The sequence below is a fragment of the Amphiprion ocellaris genome, chromosome 5 (assembly GCF_022539595.1).
Source record: "Amphiprion ocellaris isolate individual 3 ecotype Okinawa chromosome 5, ASM2253959v1, whole genome shotgun sequence".
NCBI classification, from domain to species: domain Eukaryota; kingdom Metazoa; phylum Chordata; class Actinopteri; family Pomacentridae; genus Amphiprion; species Amphiprion ocellaris.
Window position 1 is genome coordinate 26,893,017 of NC_072770.1, and position 17,655 is coordinate 26,910,671.

Genomic DNA, 17,655 nt, shown 5'->3' on the forward strand with positions numbered 1-17,655 from the left:
TGACAGATCTTGGTGATGTCAAACTATAATGAATGAGTCAAAACAAAGTTTGAAGGGTTTCCACTCACAAGTCCATTACACACCAGCACTTAAAACAAAACTTACTTTGATACAAGTATAAAGGTTTGTTATTGTTCAGCGTCACAGATTTCCCTTAGCAAGCAAAGTTTAACAGTCTGTGAATTGATTTATTTTAAAAAAGTTCTACAAGTTTAAGTTTATTGACATACACTCTTCAGGGATGTCTCCTCAATTATTTTGGAGACACAAAAACTGGTTCCTAATAAGACTTTATTGGCGGGATGTAGAGGCCGAACAGCAATAACACAAACTAATGTGGGCTGATTACAACCTGCCTTTAGTGTAGAATTTTGATGGATAATATGTATATGTTTTTATCTATATTTGTTGAAGTTGTTCCAATAAGGGAATATTTCTAGACACATTAATATATATACCTAATAGTCTTATGAATTGCCTCCTTCACAGACAAAGAAAAATTAATGTGAAAAATTATTTACAAAGTATTTAACATTTGGCATTTAACAGTCAGAAGCTCATTTCATTACAGGTATTTAATATCCACTGAAGGGGACTTAACTGTGACCCAGTTATATTAAATCTGTTAAGACAATTAACGCAACTGGTGATACAAGTGATGAATGTAAAACTGTTGAAGATACACACAGAGTACAGCAGCTTTGATAAGATATAAATAATGCAATGCATTTATTTTCTGTAATTGGGGCTCATGTTAATATTGAGTACCTTCCACTTTTAAGCAGGTCTAAGACTGAGTTCGTAACTGTTGATGCAATTATTTTTTTTCCAGTTAAGTTGAGAGGTTTGAAAACTGCAAAAATCAATCTGAAAAAAATTAAACAGTTCTGACTTGTGGAGATTCTGTAGCTTGATCAATGTGAATTAATGAAGCTTGTACATTTGAGAGTGAGACAGTTAAAACAGGCAGCTCAAAATTCTGAGTGACGCATCGCTCTTAACCTACAAATAAAATGGCATCACCTTTGATTACGGGTTTTGCGTCTTTTGATGGTGACGAGGAATGTGCCACCTCCACTCCACTGCTAACGCTGTGCGAGGTTGTGTCCTCCTGTTTGACTGACATCGACCCTTGGGTAGATACGTCCATCACATCCATCGGTTCTTGCTTTACAATCACTGAAAGTTGAGCTTTTCCTGAATGTAGGTCAGAATCATTTGCATTGTGAGTTTGTGCAGTTTTTATTTTGCCCAACTGAGTGACAGATGCATCTCGCTGGGTTTCTTTACTGGGAGGGGTTTTAGGCTTCTTTTGGAAAAAGTGACTCAAAACGGAGGTTTTACACTTCTGGCCCCTCTCTTTGGGAGTTTTGCATTTGACTGCTGAAGACGGGGTCTTTGGTGATATTGGAGGAGACTCAAAACTCACTTTTGACAACTGCTGCCTGGAAAAACATGAAAGACAAATTGTATGTGAATGACAACGCAAAATATGATTAAGATATGCAAACAGCCATGCCGTTTGCAAAAGTTAAAACACATTCTGATAGATGGAGTAGCATGTTCTTCTTCTGTCACAACAAATTATCCACCTACAAAAACTAAAAAAACAACCAACCCTCCACCCCCCTTAATAACACACATAGAGACCATTAAAAAACAAAACAAAAAGAGTGGAATGCGCAAATAAATGCTAAAGACATTAAAGTGAGCCCTTGTGCATTAAACTGCATCTTCTCAAATATCGGTCTCATTTTCTACAGAGCTCGAAAAAGGAGACACTTTGGCTACAGTCTTGGAAATGTGGAAAGCAAACAAACTGCAGCTGGGCCATTACTTGGCAATAAAACAGAACCAATGAGGTGTGTGATGCGCTGCGTTCCATATTTAAAACTTGTTTGTGCTAACTGGCCTTATAAGAGTAGGTTCATGCATATGCGCGCACACATACACAAATAGATGCACACATATACCTAGCTGTTCAGTACAAATGTGATGTGGAAACTCCTCCTCTCCTCCCCCAAGAAAGTTCCTGAAGAAATATGCTCTCCCACTACCATTCACCTGGAACACTCAGGTGTGACAATTAGTCACACTATAATCTAAAGAGTACTATATTTAAACAGGACAAGCAAAAATGCTAAAATGTCTGAAAAAGAAACAAAATCCCACTAAGTAAAATTGCATCTGTTTGCTTTTAATCTTCAAGTCACTGTTACCTAACTGCGTTATTACTCAACACAACCTTATAATTCAAATGTATGTTATACCCATTAGTTGTGACAATTTCTGCCTCATTTGAGAAAGAATGTGTTTTCCATCACTTTAGTGTGTGAAATGGATCTCGATACCGCAGTACCAAGTAGTGCACTGGCTGTAGCCATAGAAAAGACACAAGTTGGAAGAGTAAATCACACTATATATTTAGAGAGGCAAGAGATATTTAGTGCAGTTTGGGTATAAAATTTGTAACATTGTACTGAAGTAAATTTTTGACAGTTGTTTCCAATATCATGCTTGAGACTGCTGTATAACAATTACTTATGTGGTAGAATAATTTTTTTTTTCTCCCATAGCCCAAATGGTGCAACCAGCACATACACATCTTTGCAATAGGTGACAAAAGCACTACCACAAAGAACTTTATAGATCAAAATAACTTAATTCATGCTTTTGTAATGCATGATGATAATGTATGCAAAGTTAAGGCTTTTTATTTACAACCTCACCAATCTTCCATGTCTAGACCTCTAGTAACCAAAAGAGTCAGAAATGAGTCAATACCCTCTACTTAAAATTCAGACATTAATTGAACTTAAATTGTCCCATCACATTGATTTCCATTAGCATGCGAAAGATAAACTTTTATAATTAGAAGTGGGTTTAAAAGTGCAAGAACAGCAACCATAACACTTTTAAAGATGATGTTAAGAATCTTAAGCACACAAACATCAAGGACTAGCAGTTTCTGGAAACAGCTGGTTGTGATTTTCTGACAACTGCAACAGGACTTCAGATATACTTATTTTTGAAAAGTCAGACTTCAGTTCAATATTCACAGTATTAGATTTAAAACGTGTGATGGAACATTAACACACGTTTCCATCAAAAGCATGACTCACACAGGACGATGGCAAGAATTTGTAAGACCACTGACAAAACAGATCGAACTCTTGGTTAGTCATGCTGCATAATGTGCATTTTAAACTATAACCTTTTCTATTTGCTAATTGCGTTTGTTCAAAATGTAATTTTGATTTGAAATCAATTCATCCCTACCACACATCTGTTAAATAATGGTTCATTGGACAACGTCTGTAAGATACCATTGCCTCATATGATCATTTGGTGGTAACATCTCTCAAGATACATTATCAATGTCATTAAAGACTACAGCTGCTTAGAAGTATGAATACACAGGTCCATTAACAAAAAAGAGGCATTTTGCTCATCGTGATTAAATTTAATAGAAAACTATCTGATGTCTGAATGTGCAAGCTCCACTTCTACCAAAGTAAACAAATTAGAGGCTACAAGGTAAGTGGGTACTGTAGCAACAATACTTGGCATTGTGATAACAGCTAATGGTCTGCCAGAGACACAGGCCTCTAGTTTAATGGCAGTGAATTAGGCCCATCAGCCAACAACTACCTAGTGCAGTGTTTTCATAATAAAAAATGTGAGTGGTTCGCTGAAGGAAGTAATCCCTATACATGTGCTAAAGCAGAAAATGTACCAACCAGATGGGCTGGATAAATAAATAAATATTCTTTTTTAAAATGCTCTGTACAGACAAGGTTTTATACATGCCAAAACTAAAGTGCATAAAACAAACACTTTTAATGTAAAATATTAATTTCAGCGAAAAGAGAATAATCTTAAACTAAACTGATTGCAACAAGTCTGTTTTTACATAACAACAGCTCTTGATGACAGATTCACTATCAAGGAATCCCATTTTTTTCAGATGCTCAATGCTAGACAGCAGGAAATTAAAAAGTGAAGGAAAGAGCAGCTGCGTAATCCACTCATTCGCAGCAGTGATGACAATCAGAGGGTCTGCAGTTTGCGGGGAGACCTTTCAGAGTGTTGATAACATTAAGGTGATTGATGGAGGGGACAAACATTATGGCTTACTAACTGATAACAGCATTCAGACATTCTATCGACATGAGCCCAGACCTTGATGAAACAATCCTGATAGTTTTAGTCTGACTTTTTCAGAGACACTGAGCACCAATGAGCAGAAAAAGAGCCACAGCTAGGCTTACAGGCTTATTTTCATCATAGCAGATGCAACCTAAAAAATGGATCATAAGACTCTGTTCAGAGATCATTATCTATAAGGCAAAACCAAATATACAGCCTCAGGGAGATGTCTGTTCTGTTGTACTTTTGTATTGTTTGTTTTTATTGAAACAGACTGACAAGGATACAGAGCACGAGTCACATTAAGAGCAAGAGTTTATGACCCTGAAGGAAGACATAATCATATAACCTATTGTACCTTGATATTGTAACTTGTGTTAGTTCATTTCACTTTACAAAACAACTGTCAAAGTGCACAAAAACAGCCCAACATTTATCAGTCTGCCCAAGCCAAGCAGCGACTGCGAGCATGAGGCTAGCTGCACCCAAGTGGCCAGTGCTACCCACAACAGGACAATCTTGTTCGAAGCAATGTTTCCCTGCATTGTTTTAAGTGTCACTGTAGGAAAAAAAAAACCCTGAGATTGAAAGTACCAACAAATTTCCTTTAGCCAAGCTCTGGACTCTGCTCCCTGTGTCTGCATCCTGTTGCAATGAAAACACGTCAGCCCTAAAGCTACACAACACACAGCTAAGGATAATACAAGGGGAGCCCTGAATGACCTCAGTTGATGAAACCAAAATCCCCATTTGATTTACAGAAAATCTTTAAATCAGAACTGGCTTTTGGGAAGGCAATTATAAGTGTTTCTCCGATTCTGGCATATTGAAGAAAACTGAAATAGGTTCCCTTGCAGACATACTGTAATCTTCTCAATAACAATGGGATCCCCTGAAATCATCACAATAATCATTGCTCTCTTCAGGTCTTAGAGTCACGAAAACACAAATTGGAGAGATGCTCAGTCAGAGCACCTGTGTTCATAGTAAGGAGGTTTTACATGGATTGTGAAGTAAGTCTTATTTCCTGATTTGCCATTTTTATTATTCTTTTAGTTTACCTCTAAAGGAGGTAGAATTACAAATAATCACTCTAAAAATATAAAATACTCCAAGCTGTAGAGGACTGTGGCAAAATTAATTGCTTAGATCTTTGTTCCTCAACTGGGCTGGAGTGCAAAATGCCAGAATAATAATTTATTTGGTAGTATTTACATGATGAATAAAAGCAGCATGGTTCTCACAAAAATCATCTATCTAGCAATAAGTATCTATTGTTGCTGATAAACATATTTTGCATATTTCATATGCATAGTGGATCATGCAACACAATTTCCTATTTTGATTTTTCAATCACTCCAAGATTGTAATACTGCTTCAAAAAACAAGTACTGGTGCTGCAGTGTGCACAAAGGTGTCTATGCAGAAAAAGTTCCAATAGCTTTCAGACAGAAGACAGTTTTCAAATTATTTGTCATCAGCTGTACATTACCTTGCAGCTTGAAAGTTCACGACCAAGTCATCCAGTAAACGGTTGTTTCTTAGGTCTGGTTCAGTCATTTGCTAAAAGAAAAAGTAATGAGATATGAAGAACACTGCATCTATAGTTAGAACTGATGTCATTTTCACCATCGAATGTTCATTGAACAAATAATTAGTTCAATGAACCGTTTGGTCTAGAAAATGTCCATCACATATATTTCTGAGATCAAAATCCAAAGATATTTAGCTTACAATGATATGAAACAGAGAGAATGTTGTTTTTTTTGCATGACAAATTACTTACTTGATTAACTGATTAACAAATTAGTTGATTAACAAAATAGCTGCTGATTACTACTCAGAATGTGTCATTCCTACTGGGGCAACGATCTTCATGAATATGCAAATACAGCCCTGGGGTATAATTACATACTGAAGTAAAGTTTATACTTACTGTATTGCAAACTGGACATTGCAGCTTATAGGAAAGAAACTTTCTAATGCACAAGGAGCAAACTGTAAAAGGAAATGCAAACAAAATAAATGTTATACATAATCTGTTAGACACCAGTAGACCAAGTTGTAAGTCAATTTAGACTGAGCAATATTTTTAAAAATCTTCTTTTAGCCTTAGTGCACCACTGTATTCAGTTCATATATGGATGGGTGAAAATTTAAAGAAAAAACTTTAACACCTGACCACTACGGAGAGGGTACTTGGTAGTTTTGTTATGCTGGGAGGCATTTGGCTGGCATGGCAGGGATGCCCCATTACAGGGCAAATCAGTGCAAAGCTGTTCTGAGTGATCACCTTTATTCTATGATGAAAGATTTCTATCTTGATGGGAGTGGTCTATCCCAGGAAAACAAGGCCTCCATCAACAGGTGACAAGCCTGTTCAGTAACACTGAGTTGTTAAATGAGTGTTAAATGATGTAAATCATTTGCTACTGTCTTTACAGTGACAAGATCTCAGCCTAGTTGAAGCCTTGGGAGATTGTGGACAAATGTGTTAAGACAGTGCCTTCTAGCACCATCATCAAAACTCCAAATGAAAGATTATCTTTTTTTTCTTCTTTCTAATTAAAGACATCAGGGGGGAAAGTTACTCAATTAATGTCATGAAGTCAGAGACAAAAGCAGATGGCTACTGATGCTTGGGGTGCTAATAATAACTAAAGCCAAAGCTAATGTACAATGTAGGACCAATTAAACAATAACAAGGAATGATTTACAAACAATAAAATAATGTTTGGTGACAAATTTCGAAAGCAAAATAAACCAGTTCTTAAACTGTCAAAACCAAGTACACTGGCCTCTGTAAGTTTGTTTGTTTTTTTGCTTGTTTGCATCATACAGTTAAACAAACCTCCCTGTGCTTTGAACACATCAAATAGACAGTGATTTTGTTTCAGCTTTAAAACGGATTCAAATTGTTTTTCGAATGGTTCTCAGCTTGATTTTGCTTGTCAATACAATACAATTCACTCAATGGTCTTGCCTTCATACTGTATAGTCAAAGCTAATCTAAGCTTCTCAGTAGAGTAATTAGCAATCAGGGCCATTTAAAAGCTGCTTTACTTGTTACTTACAATTGTGCGAGCATTTAGTTATCATTGAAATGTTGAGGAAGTCGAAGCAGATAGGACACCGAAGCAGGTTCTCAATATTCTGTAGATGGGGAAAAAAAGACAGTGATATTTAAAAATTGCCCAATGATACGACAACAACTGTAAATAATAAAGCTGCCTGGCAATAATAATTAGCTTATGCAATAGCAAATAATACATCACCTATTGAAAATATGGCAGGTTCAAAGCATGACATCATTACCATTATTGAGTGTTTTTTCTTTGTAAATCCAAGGTAAAGGGCTCCTTCTTGCATGCATAGTTCCGTGTTTTGTTTATATCTTTATTTTAGGATCAAGACAACGTTTATTTTTGCTTTTCAGTGCAACATTTCACAACTGAAAATGTCCCTTAATGACTGTTACAAAACAATACCATAAGACAAGTTGGTGATTTCTTCCTTTGGAAACTTTGTCACGAAGTGAGGAAGGCACATTTTTACATGACAGTTATCTTATGCTACTGTATTTCCTATGCTACTTTCTAAACCCTCGCAGGATATACTTCAAGTTGGAACAAACACGGGTTCATTCAAGCAGTCCCACAGCTAAACTAATTCTCCTTCCTCATGTTATCATACGTCGATATGGTGTGGTTCAAATATTTCAAGTTAAATGGCACTTGCTTTATTGTCATGATACGTTTGTACAACATCTCAGAAAAAATGTGTTTGACCTGATGTGACCTCAAATCAGCTATGTTTAGGTAACTATTTTAGCAGGTTAGCACTAGCGTTGTAAGTTTTTAGTTTGTAAGCCACATTAGCCACTGTTCGTACAACAGTCAGTTACAGAGAAAAGATTCTGAAAAACATATCGCAATGTGCTTTCATTTAACCTGTTTTTAGTTAAACGTTACTGACCATCGCGTTGATGCCACATAGCGTTAGCTGTTTAGTTTAGCTAAGGGCTAGTAGTACGCATGTCAACAAAACAAGTACAATACTGCTACGACTTACTTTCAAACAAGCCAGGCCGGGTGGTAAATCCGATTCACTCTGAAATGCCATGTCTAGGAAACAAAATGCATGTATCTGAGAGAGTTAGCTACAGTACAGCAGTTTTGATTTTAGCGGCTAGCAGACGGACTTTCAGAAGCACAGAAGCAAGAGAACGCTTATTAATATTCAAGAACAACGTGCTACCTCATTGGTCGGTTGCTTTGGAATGAGTAATAAGATTGGTTGGAATGAGGATGCGACTAAGAGGCTCGGCCAATCAGAGGCAGAGAGGGGCGGGTCATTGTGTCGCATTTCTGCAAAATAAAATTCGCGCTCAGCAGTGTCCCGCTCGGTGCTTCTGATGTCACTGCACGACTTCCGCTGAGCTAAATGTTTGTATCTACCTGTCTGAAAAAATCTACATTAGATTCTCACTCAGTGTTTATTGTAATTATGTTGTATCAGGTATATATTACAGAAGAAAGCTGTCTTTAATGTCAGCCTTTAAAATCGTAATAGCACTTCAACTCTGAATGTGTAAATCGATTTATTCCATCAATGTCCATTGATTATACGATTTAAAAAAAAAACAAAACTTAATTTAATAAAATTTTACTTTATCTTAAGTTTTTTTTAAAGTAATTTTTTTTAAATGTCATGATAAACTGGGGTAAATATATATCAAAACAAAAGATTGTTGTGACCAACTTTTTGCCACATAAACTAAATGTACATGACTTACTTATGTACACAACTTTATGATTTCTTCTGTATCCTGTTTCAATATGCGTCTGTATTCGGTTTTATTTTGTTCTTAAATTCTTTTGTTCTAAATGTCAGTTTAATATTTGCATAGTTTTGCTATCTTCACTAACAAGTCATAATTAATACATTAACATATGTCAACTGTTATGTTGCACAGTAGTGAGCTCTGTTGTGCATTAAATACCTTTTATATTTATACATTTTTAGACTGAGCCAATGTCTACCTATCTACACCGTACAAAAATATAAACACAGCATGCAAATGGTTGTCTTTTCTAACTCAAGTTAAAAAGCTTTTGAGCTTTTTGCCTGATGACAAATTCTTGACCACCAAGTTAATCCACTCAAGTCAGGCATGTCTTTAAAGGACAATGATCAGATAGTGTGACCAACACACAGATGCTCCTTTGACAATAAAAAGCCTCCCAAAAGTGCATCTTAATTCAAAGGACACAATGCCACAGATGACAAGAGAAAGACAAGAACAGTCTGTTGGTATGCTGGATGTTGTTGACATCTTTGGATGAACTGTAGTCAGGCATTTAAAACTCCACAACTCCACCATGTATCATCAACAAATCATTTCAGACAACCTGGTACGACAGACAATCAGCCAGGGGATGCTCTGGATCTGGACAATGTGATTTTTTGCCACAAAATGATTTGTGATTTCTGGCCTACGAACCCCACTCTTGATTTGCCCAGTATCATATCCAGTATAGTGTATCCTTGGTTGTTCCATGAAGTTCATTCTGTTGTGAGATGCTATGTGTTGCAACAATAAATACTGATTCTCCTTTGTTTAAAAAAAAGGATAGAATTTAATATCACATGCTGTTGTCATGTTAATAGACATTATATATGATTATTCGCATTACCATAGCTAATTTTGCAAGACTATGCAGAACTTAGAGGATGCAAAAGCTTGATTACATAATTGCAACAAAGGATCCAAAAGCCAATTACATTTTTTTGGTTCCAGCAGAGCAAGTTAATGAAGCGAAGATAATCACCACTGACTCCAACCAGGAAACCTGAGAGTGGAAAATGGTCATTCCATTCATCTGACTTAGGAGGAGTTTGTTCATCGTGACAGCCTTGCTACTCTTCCTTTCGGCTGAAAAGGAGACAAGTGGTACTGGATGACAAGTGTAAGTTTTTAAAAATGTGGTATAACCATTATACTCATCCATGCTTTTCACAGTTGCTTTCAGGTTCTCATAGCTATTAATGGAAAAATCACAAGCTAATCAGTCTTGTACCTGAAGTGGAAAATGTTTATCAGGTTTTTGAAGGCCCTCAGAGACTTCAGGCACTGAGCATAATTTCACATACAGAACTTTAAAGCAGTAAACTTTTATCTAAACCCCATATCAACCAATAAGGTGTCCCAGTCTCATTATCTCCTGTGTTATTGTATATTTTGTTACTTCTTACAATTACAGAAAATGACATATTTTTGTTGTTGGCAGTTTTAGATGCCAGATTTAATGGATTTAAACAGTTAATGTTTGTTTGGCATTTCCCTTCATGACACAATGTTTAAATAATGTTTAAATTTAAAGTGTTCCTTCTACCCTGACATTTCATCTTCAAATTATGTCCTGCTTTTCCTTTAATGAGTGTACTGTATCAGCAAACAAAACACAATTATTCCCATCAGACAATGTCACTGTCAAAATAGCATAAATTTGGGTTTTCAGAACAGACAAGAAACACAAAATAAATGCTTTGTGGTAAGACAAAAAAAAATCCTATAAAATGCAGATTTTGAAAGTAAAGGTACTCCAAGGGTGAAGAGACATTTCCAATTTGATCAGTGGCACAAAGCTCTGGTGTATTTCGACTGACAGCTTGTCGAGGCGGTTACAGATCTAATATTATCGATCATGTATCCTTAACAAGGTACTAAGACCTTCACAGCTCTCCACTCTGGCCTCCAGGTGTTCTTGAGACATGCATACACACAATAAGCCACAGCGTATATTTGGACTGCTCTTCTGCAGTAAATCTCTCAGAGCTCATGTCAATAGTAATTTCTTTGAAACCAGCAACACATCTGTTAGACTTCATCCCAACAACACAGTTCAAGGATGTTTTTCCTTTAATTAACATGCCATTATTAGACATCATAACCATATATATATCATAACATACCGCCCACCCACCATTTTTGTAGATCAAGGACAAGGTCAAAGTGATATGGATGCAACTTCATATTGTAAAAGCACACATGAATTTCAACCATATTCATTATATTCACACATGTAGTGGTAAAGTATGAGTGAACAATAAGCATTTGTGTGTACCACAACTGACTGTAGTTATTGAAAAGCCCCCATGGCCTGTGTGTTTAAACATTAAATGGAGCTCATGTAATCAAACCAATACAATACTTACTTAAACATTATGACTTGACATAACAGTGGGTTGATCTGATTGGTCCCAACCATCAGTTTGGGAAGAAAACAGTCAGGGTCCAGTTTAAAATTCCCATAATGGGGTAACAGTTTTATTCACATTTGGATTTTAGCCTTTGACATGGTAAAATCTAAGAAATGTTTTAAAAATAAAATCTAACATATGCCAACAGCACATTCAGAGTGAAGAACTCTTCCCTGCTTGCAGGAGCAGCTCAGACACTGCGTCATAGATATTCAGTCATGTAAAGAGCACTTTAACATGCACAGCAGTTGTTTGGCATTTGTCTCAGCGAGTGTCATTGAAAATGACATACCTTTGTAATAGGTCGCTGCCTTTCATTAGTCTTTTCTTTTTCTGGATGAAAATAATGGAATATGTTTTTCTCCATCCATTATTTCCTCCATGACCAGTGTCACACCATGTAGAATCCAAGAAAGCCTATATGTTTCAGGTGTCAATGAAAATCTAAATGACAAGGCTAATCAAGCTCTTAATGGAATTCATTCAACCCGAAAATGTTACGCAGCTCTAGTTTGCCTATTCCTGAATGAAGTCTTGATATAGGAACAATTCTTTCAGTTCTGTGAGTTTGTGTGTGTGTGCATCCGTTATCGACAGTTCACATTCATGTCTCTTTCAATATTAAACCACTTCAGACAATGTTTTGAGCCCCGTAGACCCACACTGAATGAAGAAATGCCTACACTGAGCCAACGCCACAGACTATGAGCTACTGTAAACAATAATCATTGCTGGTTCAGAATTGATAAAAGTCAGATACACTGACACGTACGTAGATGAATCATAGAACTGCCTTAAAATCTGCTCCGTATCAGATCATTTCAGCTGGAGTTCGACCAGCCGCTGTCCTTTTTTAGCACTCTGCTGAGACGTTCTGATGGGTTTGGAGACTGGGAATATTTAATCACTGGATACTCAGCCAAGCAGAAATTATATGCTTATATTAGCAAGATGACATGATGTACTGAATCCCTGTGAGACTGCGTGTTTTTACATATTTGGGGGATTGTTTTTCAGATAAACCCATTACCGGGTCTTTTACTATTGGTCCATTTCAGGCTAGAATTCTAGATGTTCTTTTTGGTGCAGAGTTGTATTACTGACTGTGTGTTTAAGGATTATCTACAGTACACTAAATGTTTTCTAATATTTTGAAAGACTGAACCACATAATCCAGTGTCTTTTTTTGAGCATTTTTTTTGGTTACTCTGAGCTTCTGTCTAACTTTCTCCTCAGATGATATCAACAAATGTTTAGTCAGGGGCTGTTTCCCTGTTTAAGTGGGATTTAGGGCATTTCTGTCAGCCTGAGAAAACTAAGGAAAAGAAATTCTCAGTATTTAACATCGTACTGATTACTCCTAAATCCTGTTATTCTCTACTTAATTTGCAGTGGTTATGATTTACTCTGGCATTACTTGAAGAGGACAAATTAAAGGAAGCCAGCCCTTTTAGTGAAGCCTTGAAGATCTCATGCAAACGTGTTTAAAGACAAAAATAACATTTTTTTTTAAAGCTACATGCAGCTATCTTTTTAAAAATTCTTGAAACTTCTTAGAGACAAAAAAGAGGCTTCTAAACTACAGCAGTTGTGAAATCACAAAACCATCTTGTATGCACATATATGTCAATAAAGTGAGCAGAGAGAAATGTTCCTTCATTCAGCAAAGGAACATAAAAACAGCCTTTTATTGTCAAACTCGGAAGAAATGTCATTCTGTGCAGTGAATGTAAAACATCCAAATAAAAAACACTAAGTAAAATGTACTTCTTAGTCGAGGGAGTGCTTCAAAGACTTCTGTACTTTGTCCTCATGAATTTGTTAAATGAGCTATATTCTCTGTATAGGACATCTTGCTTCTTTCACAGCATCTTTTATCGTTTTCTTCAAGAAGTCAAGTTTAACGTTTGTGTTTATGATTTTTGGTTGAAAACTTTCCAGCAGACCTTTCCTTTTGGACATTATGCAGAGCCTTTGAATCAGAGCAGCATCTGCAAAGTCACCAGAGGGAGACATCTGTAGGGAAATCTTGTTCAGCTTTTCTCCAGTGCAGGGCAGCATGTGGAGCATTTTGATGTGGATTCAAACAAGCATCACACATAAGAAATATATTAAGGAATCTGAGGTTTAAGATTCATGATCATTTGCAGCTTTGTGGTGCCCTCTTGCTACTTTCATTGAAATATGGTTCAAAATATAAAAGTACGCTTCTGCTGATGGTGAGAAAATCTGAACTGCCTTTTTTCCAAGAAGTTCCAACAAACCTCACCATGGATCACTACAGCATATTCATTAATTTTGTTATGCCCAGGGAAAAATAGGCCTTCATGTGAAACTAAATCCAGGCATCATTATATTCTCCCTAAAAGCAAAGTGTTCTGCAACTGCAAAATAATTGCATTTGAGTCCTTGGATATAAGACTGCAGAGCTTATGGTTTAGTCCATAAGTGAATCCATGGTTCATGTGTGCACTTTCTTTGTCTAAAAACATACATCAGACTGTCAAAGAACTGTGCTGTGCTTTCCCTTATCAGTGTTACTGTTATCTATTCTCCACATGTACATCTCTATCTAAATGAGGCCCTTAGCAGCGAGTCAACCAGCTCAGTGATTCCCTGTGCACAGAGCCGGAGCTGTCTGGGATCTTAACGATGGCTGTTCTAGGCTCTGGGAAATCAGAGCAAACACTTGAAGCTGGAGCTGTGTGTGGTGTGAAATAAGCCATGGCCTTGTCCTTGAACATGCCAATGACATAGCTTTGTTTTAGTGGTAATTTCTCGATTAATCTTGTTTTATGAGTTCTGGCTTCTACATTGTTAAGAAATGTGTTTCCGTTCCTCTAAGCAGGAAGCAAATGGCAACAATGATCCTTTCAGATCCCCTAATACAAAAAATACAAAGACCCTGAGCTACAGCAGAAGGAATATTCCATGCTTTCTTGTTAATGCATTATAGTTTTAATGCCATTAATATTTACAACAGCATGTTTCAGATTGTAATGAGATTGTTTTGTTTGTGGATTTGGACAAATTCAATTTTATCCTAAAGCTTACTGTGTAATTATTAGTAAGCCTTTAGCCAAATTGCATGAGAAATGCCAAATGTTACCTGTAGTCAAACTGAGGTGAACTTGAAATATTGACCTGTAACAAAATGACTATAGTTGACATAAGATATTATCATCATAAGTTCTATATTTACAGAATGGATTATCGAGACTACATTAATATTCCACAAAGAGCTTCATTCATTAAACTGGCAAACGTCCTTATCAGCAGCCAGGTGTACAGTAAGTCCTGGCACACTCAGCTGAAAAAGTTGTTAGAGTCAACTGGTATAATTTGTAGTGTATATTACACATATCTACTCTACAACTGGCAAATATACACATCATATCAGTGTTTTTTTCTATATTCCTGACCATTTTCTCACAGAATGAAACAATACACATCAGATATAACCTCAGTTTGATTTAGGGTCTCCTTTAAAATTTATACAGTTTTTGGGGCATGAATTTTTGATGGGTTTTTGATATTTTTGTTGGGACTTTGCAGTGCCTGGAGACCAAAAAATGAGAGAGAGAAGGATTATTGTGGACTGCAATATTTCTTATGGTTATTGTCGAATCACAATACCTCACAGTGCAACACAGGGAGACTGAATCTGAATTTCATACTATGGCAACATTAATGCACTTTAGACTAACTGTGCAGCGTACAGCATGTACAGGTTTTAATGTTAAAAATGAAAAACTACATGGTAACAGTTGCCTTGACCACAGAGATTAAGAAATCTATAGAATATTTAGTCAGAGGTATGTCTAAAGCTAATTAAATTGAAACACAACTCATAAATATCTGAAACTAATCACATTATTTGGCTCATTTGTTTTCACATGGCCATGTGTGTTGTTGAAGAGTCATGGATAATGCACAGTCAGCTCTGCCTCATAAACATCATAAATATAAAAAAGTAGCCATAAGAAGTCAGAGTTTCAATGTGCACTTCTTTGTAGACGGGGGAGTTCCGTGTATTGATCTTGTGAGACATGCCATCTATTTTTTGGTGCGACTTGTGAGAGATTGTGAATGAGCAATGGCAGCCGTCAGGCCGACTCATCTGTGCGTCTGTGTGTCTTCTGGCTTCATTTATTATGCATGCTGTATATGCACAGCCCTGCTGCACTGCCACACTTCAAAGATACAAGCATAGGAGGAAATGTCACTGAATTTAAAGGTTTCACTATCTGCTAGAACCTTGAAAGGCTGATAATTGTTTGATTTCCTTTCCATTTATGCTTGATGAAGCAAATCACAATGTGACTTGTTTAGTAAATGCACAGAAATGGATGAAATGTTTCAATTCCTGAGTATGATCAGAACATTTTCATGATATTGCACCAATGAAATAAAATTACTGGTGGCCGTACAGCATAAAGTATTGAGCATCTGAGGGATCATTTCAGCGCTCTGATCTCTGTATTATTCACTGACACTGTAAAAATATGAAAAATGAAATAGCCTCGTGTTTTTGCCCCTTGTGTCTTTCTTGCCAATGATATCTTGATCTGCTCAAGCCTCTGTCTCAACTGGAAAGTCCCCGCTTTCCACATTTATTAGATAGTAACAGTGGATATGTGGGAAGAGAAAGCATTGAAATGACATGTACATGACATGTGTGACTCACTGATTGAAGGCATTTGCACCCACGTTGCATGTGTCTTAACAACTCACCCGAAAAGATTCTGGTTTGATGTCTCTAACATTAATCTACCATGCCAAAGGATTCTTGAGCAAGGCATTAAACCCCTATATTCACTTTAAGTTGTGCTTCAAACTCTATACACTGAAAGTATTGTGTGACACATTATGTCTCACTGTGATTTGTCTTGATGTAGCTTTAATTAACAATGTAAAGAAAAATTCCACTCTCGTCTATTTTTACAAAAGCATGTATTTCCTACTCATTGTTCTATGAAATAGTGAACATAACTGAACTGCTTCATTTTATTCTCACAATCACAATAGATGATCTCTGGACTGGTCCTCAAGGGGTTTTGACTGAAGAGTGTAACTGCTTGAACAGGAATCATTCTGATAGCTGAACAACAGAGAAGGTAAAGATTGAAGTGAGAAGTGATGATAATTTCTTCTGCTGTGACGCTCACCAATTATGCGTTATTGAAGCATTTGCTCTCATTTGTGCATTAATTATAATGGAAGATAAGCCAAATTGGGGCACTGGAGAGGGCTTATGCAACTTATTTTTCCAAACCAGCTGTAGTGCCGGTTCTTGATGAGGCCCACCTCATTCTAGAGAGGTATAAAACAGTTTCTGTGCCAGCGGAAGTAACAGTGGACTTTTTTTTTTTTTTTTGCTGGTTGCCAATTCATGCTTTATTTTTCTTCATTTCTTTCCAAGTAGTGTTTATAATTTATGGGATCATTTGCACAGAAGTCACTTTTTTTCTTGCTAAACACAAATGTATTTCCAAGTTTTACCATCCTTTGTCCCATTGGGCCTGAGGTCAGCCGGGATGCGTGCTATGTAATCTAATTGCTTAGTTATGATTGGATAATTATGGAAATTCATGCTTCATGTATGTTGCTCTCTGTAAACGGAAAAATCAATGTCTGCGTTTTGTTTGTTACTGGATTTAATATAAGTTGATATGTCATCTCCCTATGTTTACTGACTTCTAACTTAAAAGGACATTTTAGAAAATATAATAGCTGCAACTGTCTTTGAAATATTTTACACAACATGACCTTTTATCTTTAACACAAGTAGATCCTGGATTGATTTTATAATTGAATGAGTCTGTTTGCCTGACAGTAGATCTTTAAAAGTATACTTCAACGAGAGATTTTCTTGTAACTACGTGGTTTACCCTCCAGAGTAATGAAAAATGTGTACATAGTTGCTTGTTTGACATGTTCGTGTTGAGCAGAGGTTTCTCAGGTGGAACAAATTGAATTTTGTTTATTCTCTGTCAGTGAACTGCCGGTTTAACATTCTCTGACCAATGGACTAGAAAGCCAATTTCAAAGGGAGATGTAATCATCTAATTCATGCAAAACTCTGCGTAGCAATCACTACAACGCGCGCTGCTAATCCATAAAGAGTCACCATTGCTGACTGCAAACTTCACATGAAAAGCTCATGTTCAGCAGACACTCGCTCCTGCTACAGTTTCTCCATCATGTGGTCGTAGAATGAACTACAGGATCTGGTGGCATCAA

General features: G+C 36.6%; 1 protein-coding gene across 1 annotated transcript in view; it reads right to left on the reverse strand.

Moving 5' to 3' along the window:
- rad18 (RAD18 E3 ubiquitin protein ligase) overlaps positions 1-8,381 on the reverse strand; it is a 29,377-nt gene extending 20,996 nt beyond the window's left edge. The window contains exons 1-5 of the mRNA XM_023280714.3: positions 8,221-8,381; positions 7,224-7,302; positions 6,086-6,147; positions 5,642-5,712; positions 1,024-1,445 (exon numbers count right to left, since the gene is read on the reverse strand). Of these exons, the coding sequence (XP_023136482.1) occupies positions 1,024-1,445; positions 5,642-5,712; positions 6,086-6,147; positions 7,224-7,302; positions 8,221-8,271 (685 nt within the window). The 5' untranslated portion in view covers positions 8,272-8,381. The remainder of the gene's footprint in view (positions 1-1,023; positions 1,446-5,641; positions 5,713-6,085; positions 6,148-7,223; positions 7,303-8,220) is intronic.
- Positions 8,382-17,655: the final 9,274 nt, after the last annotated feature.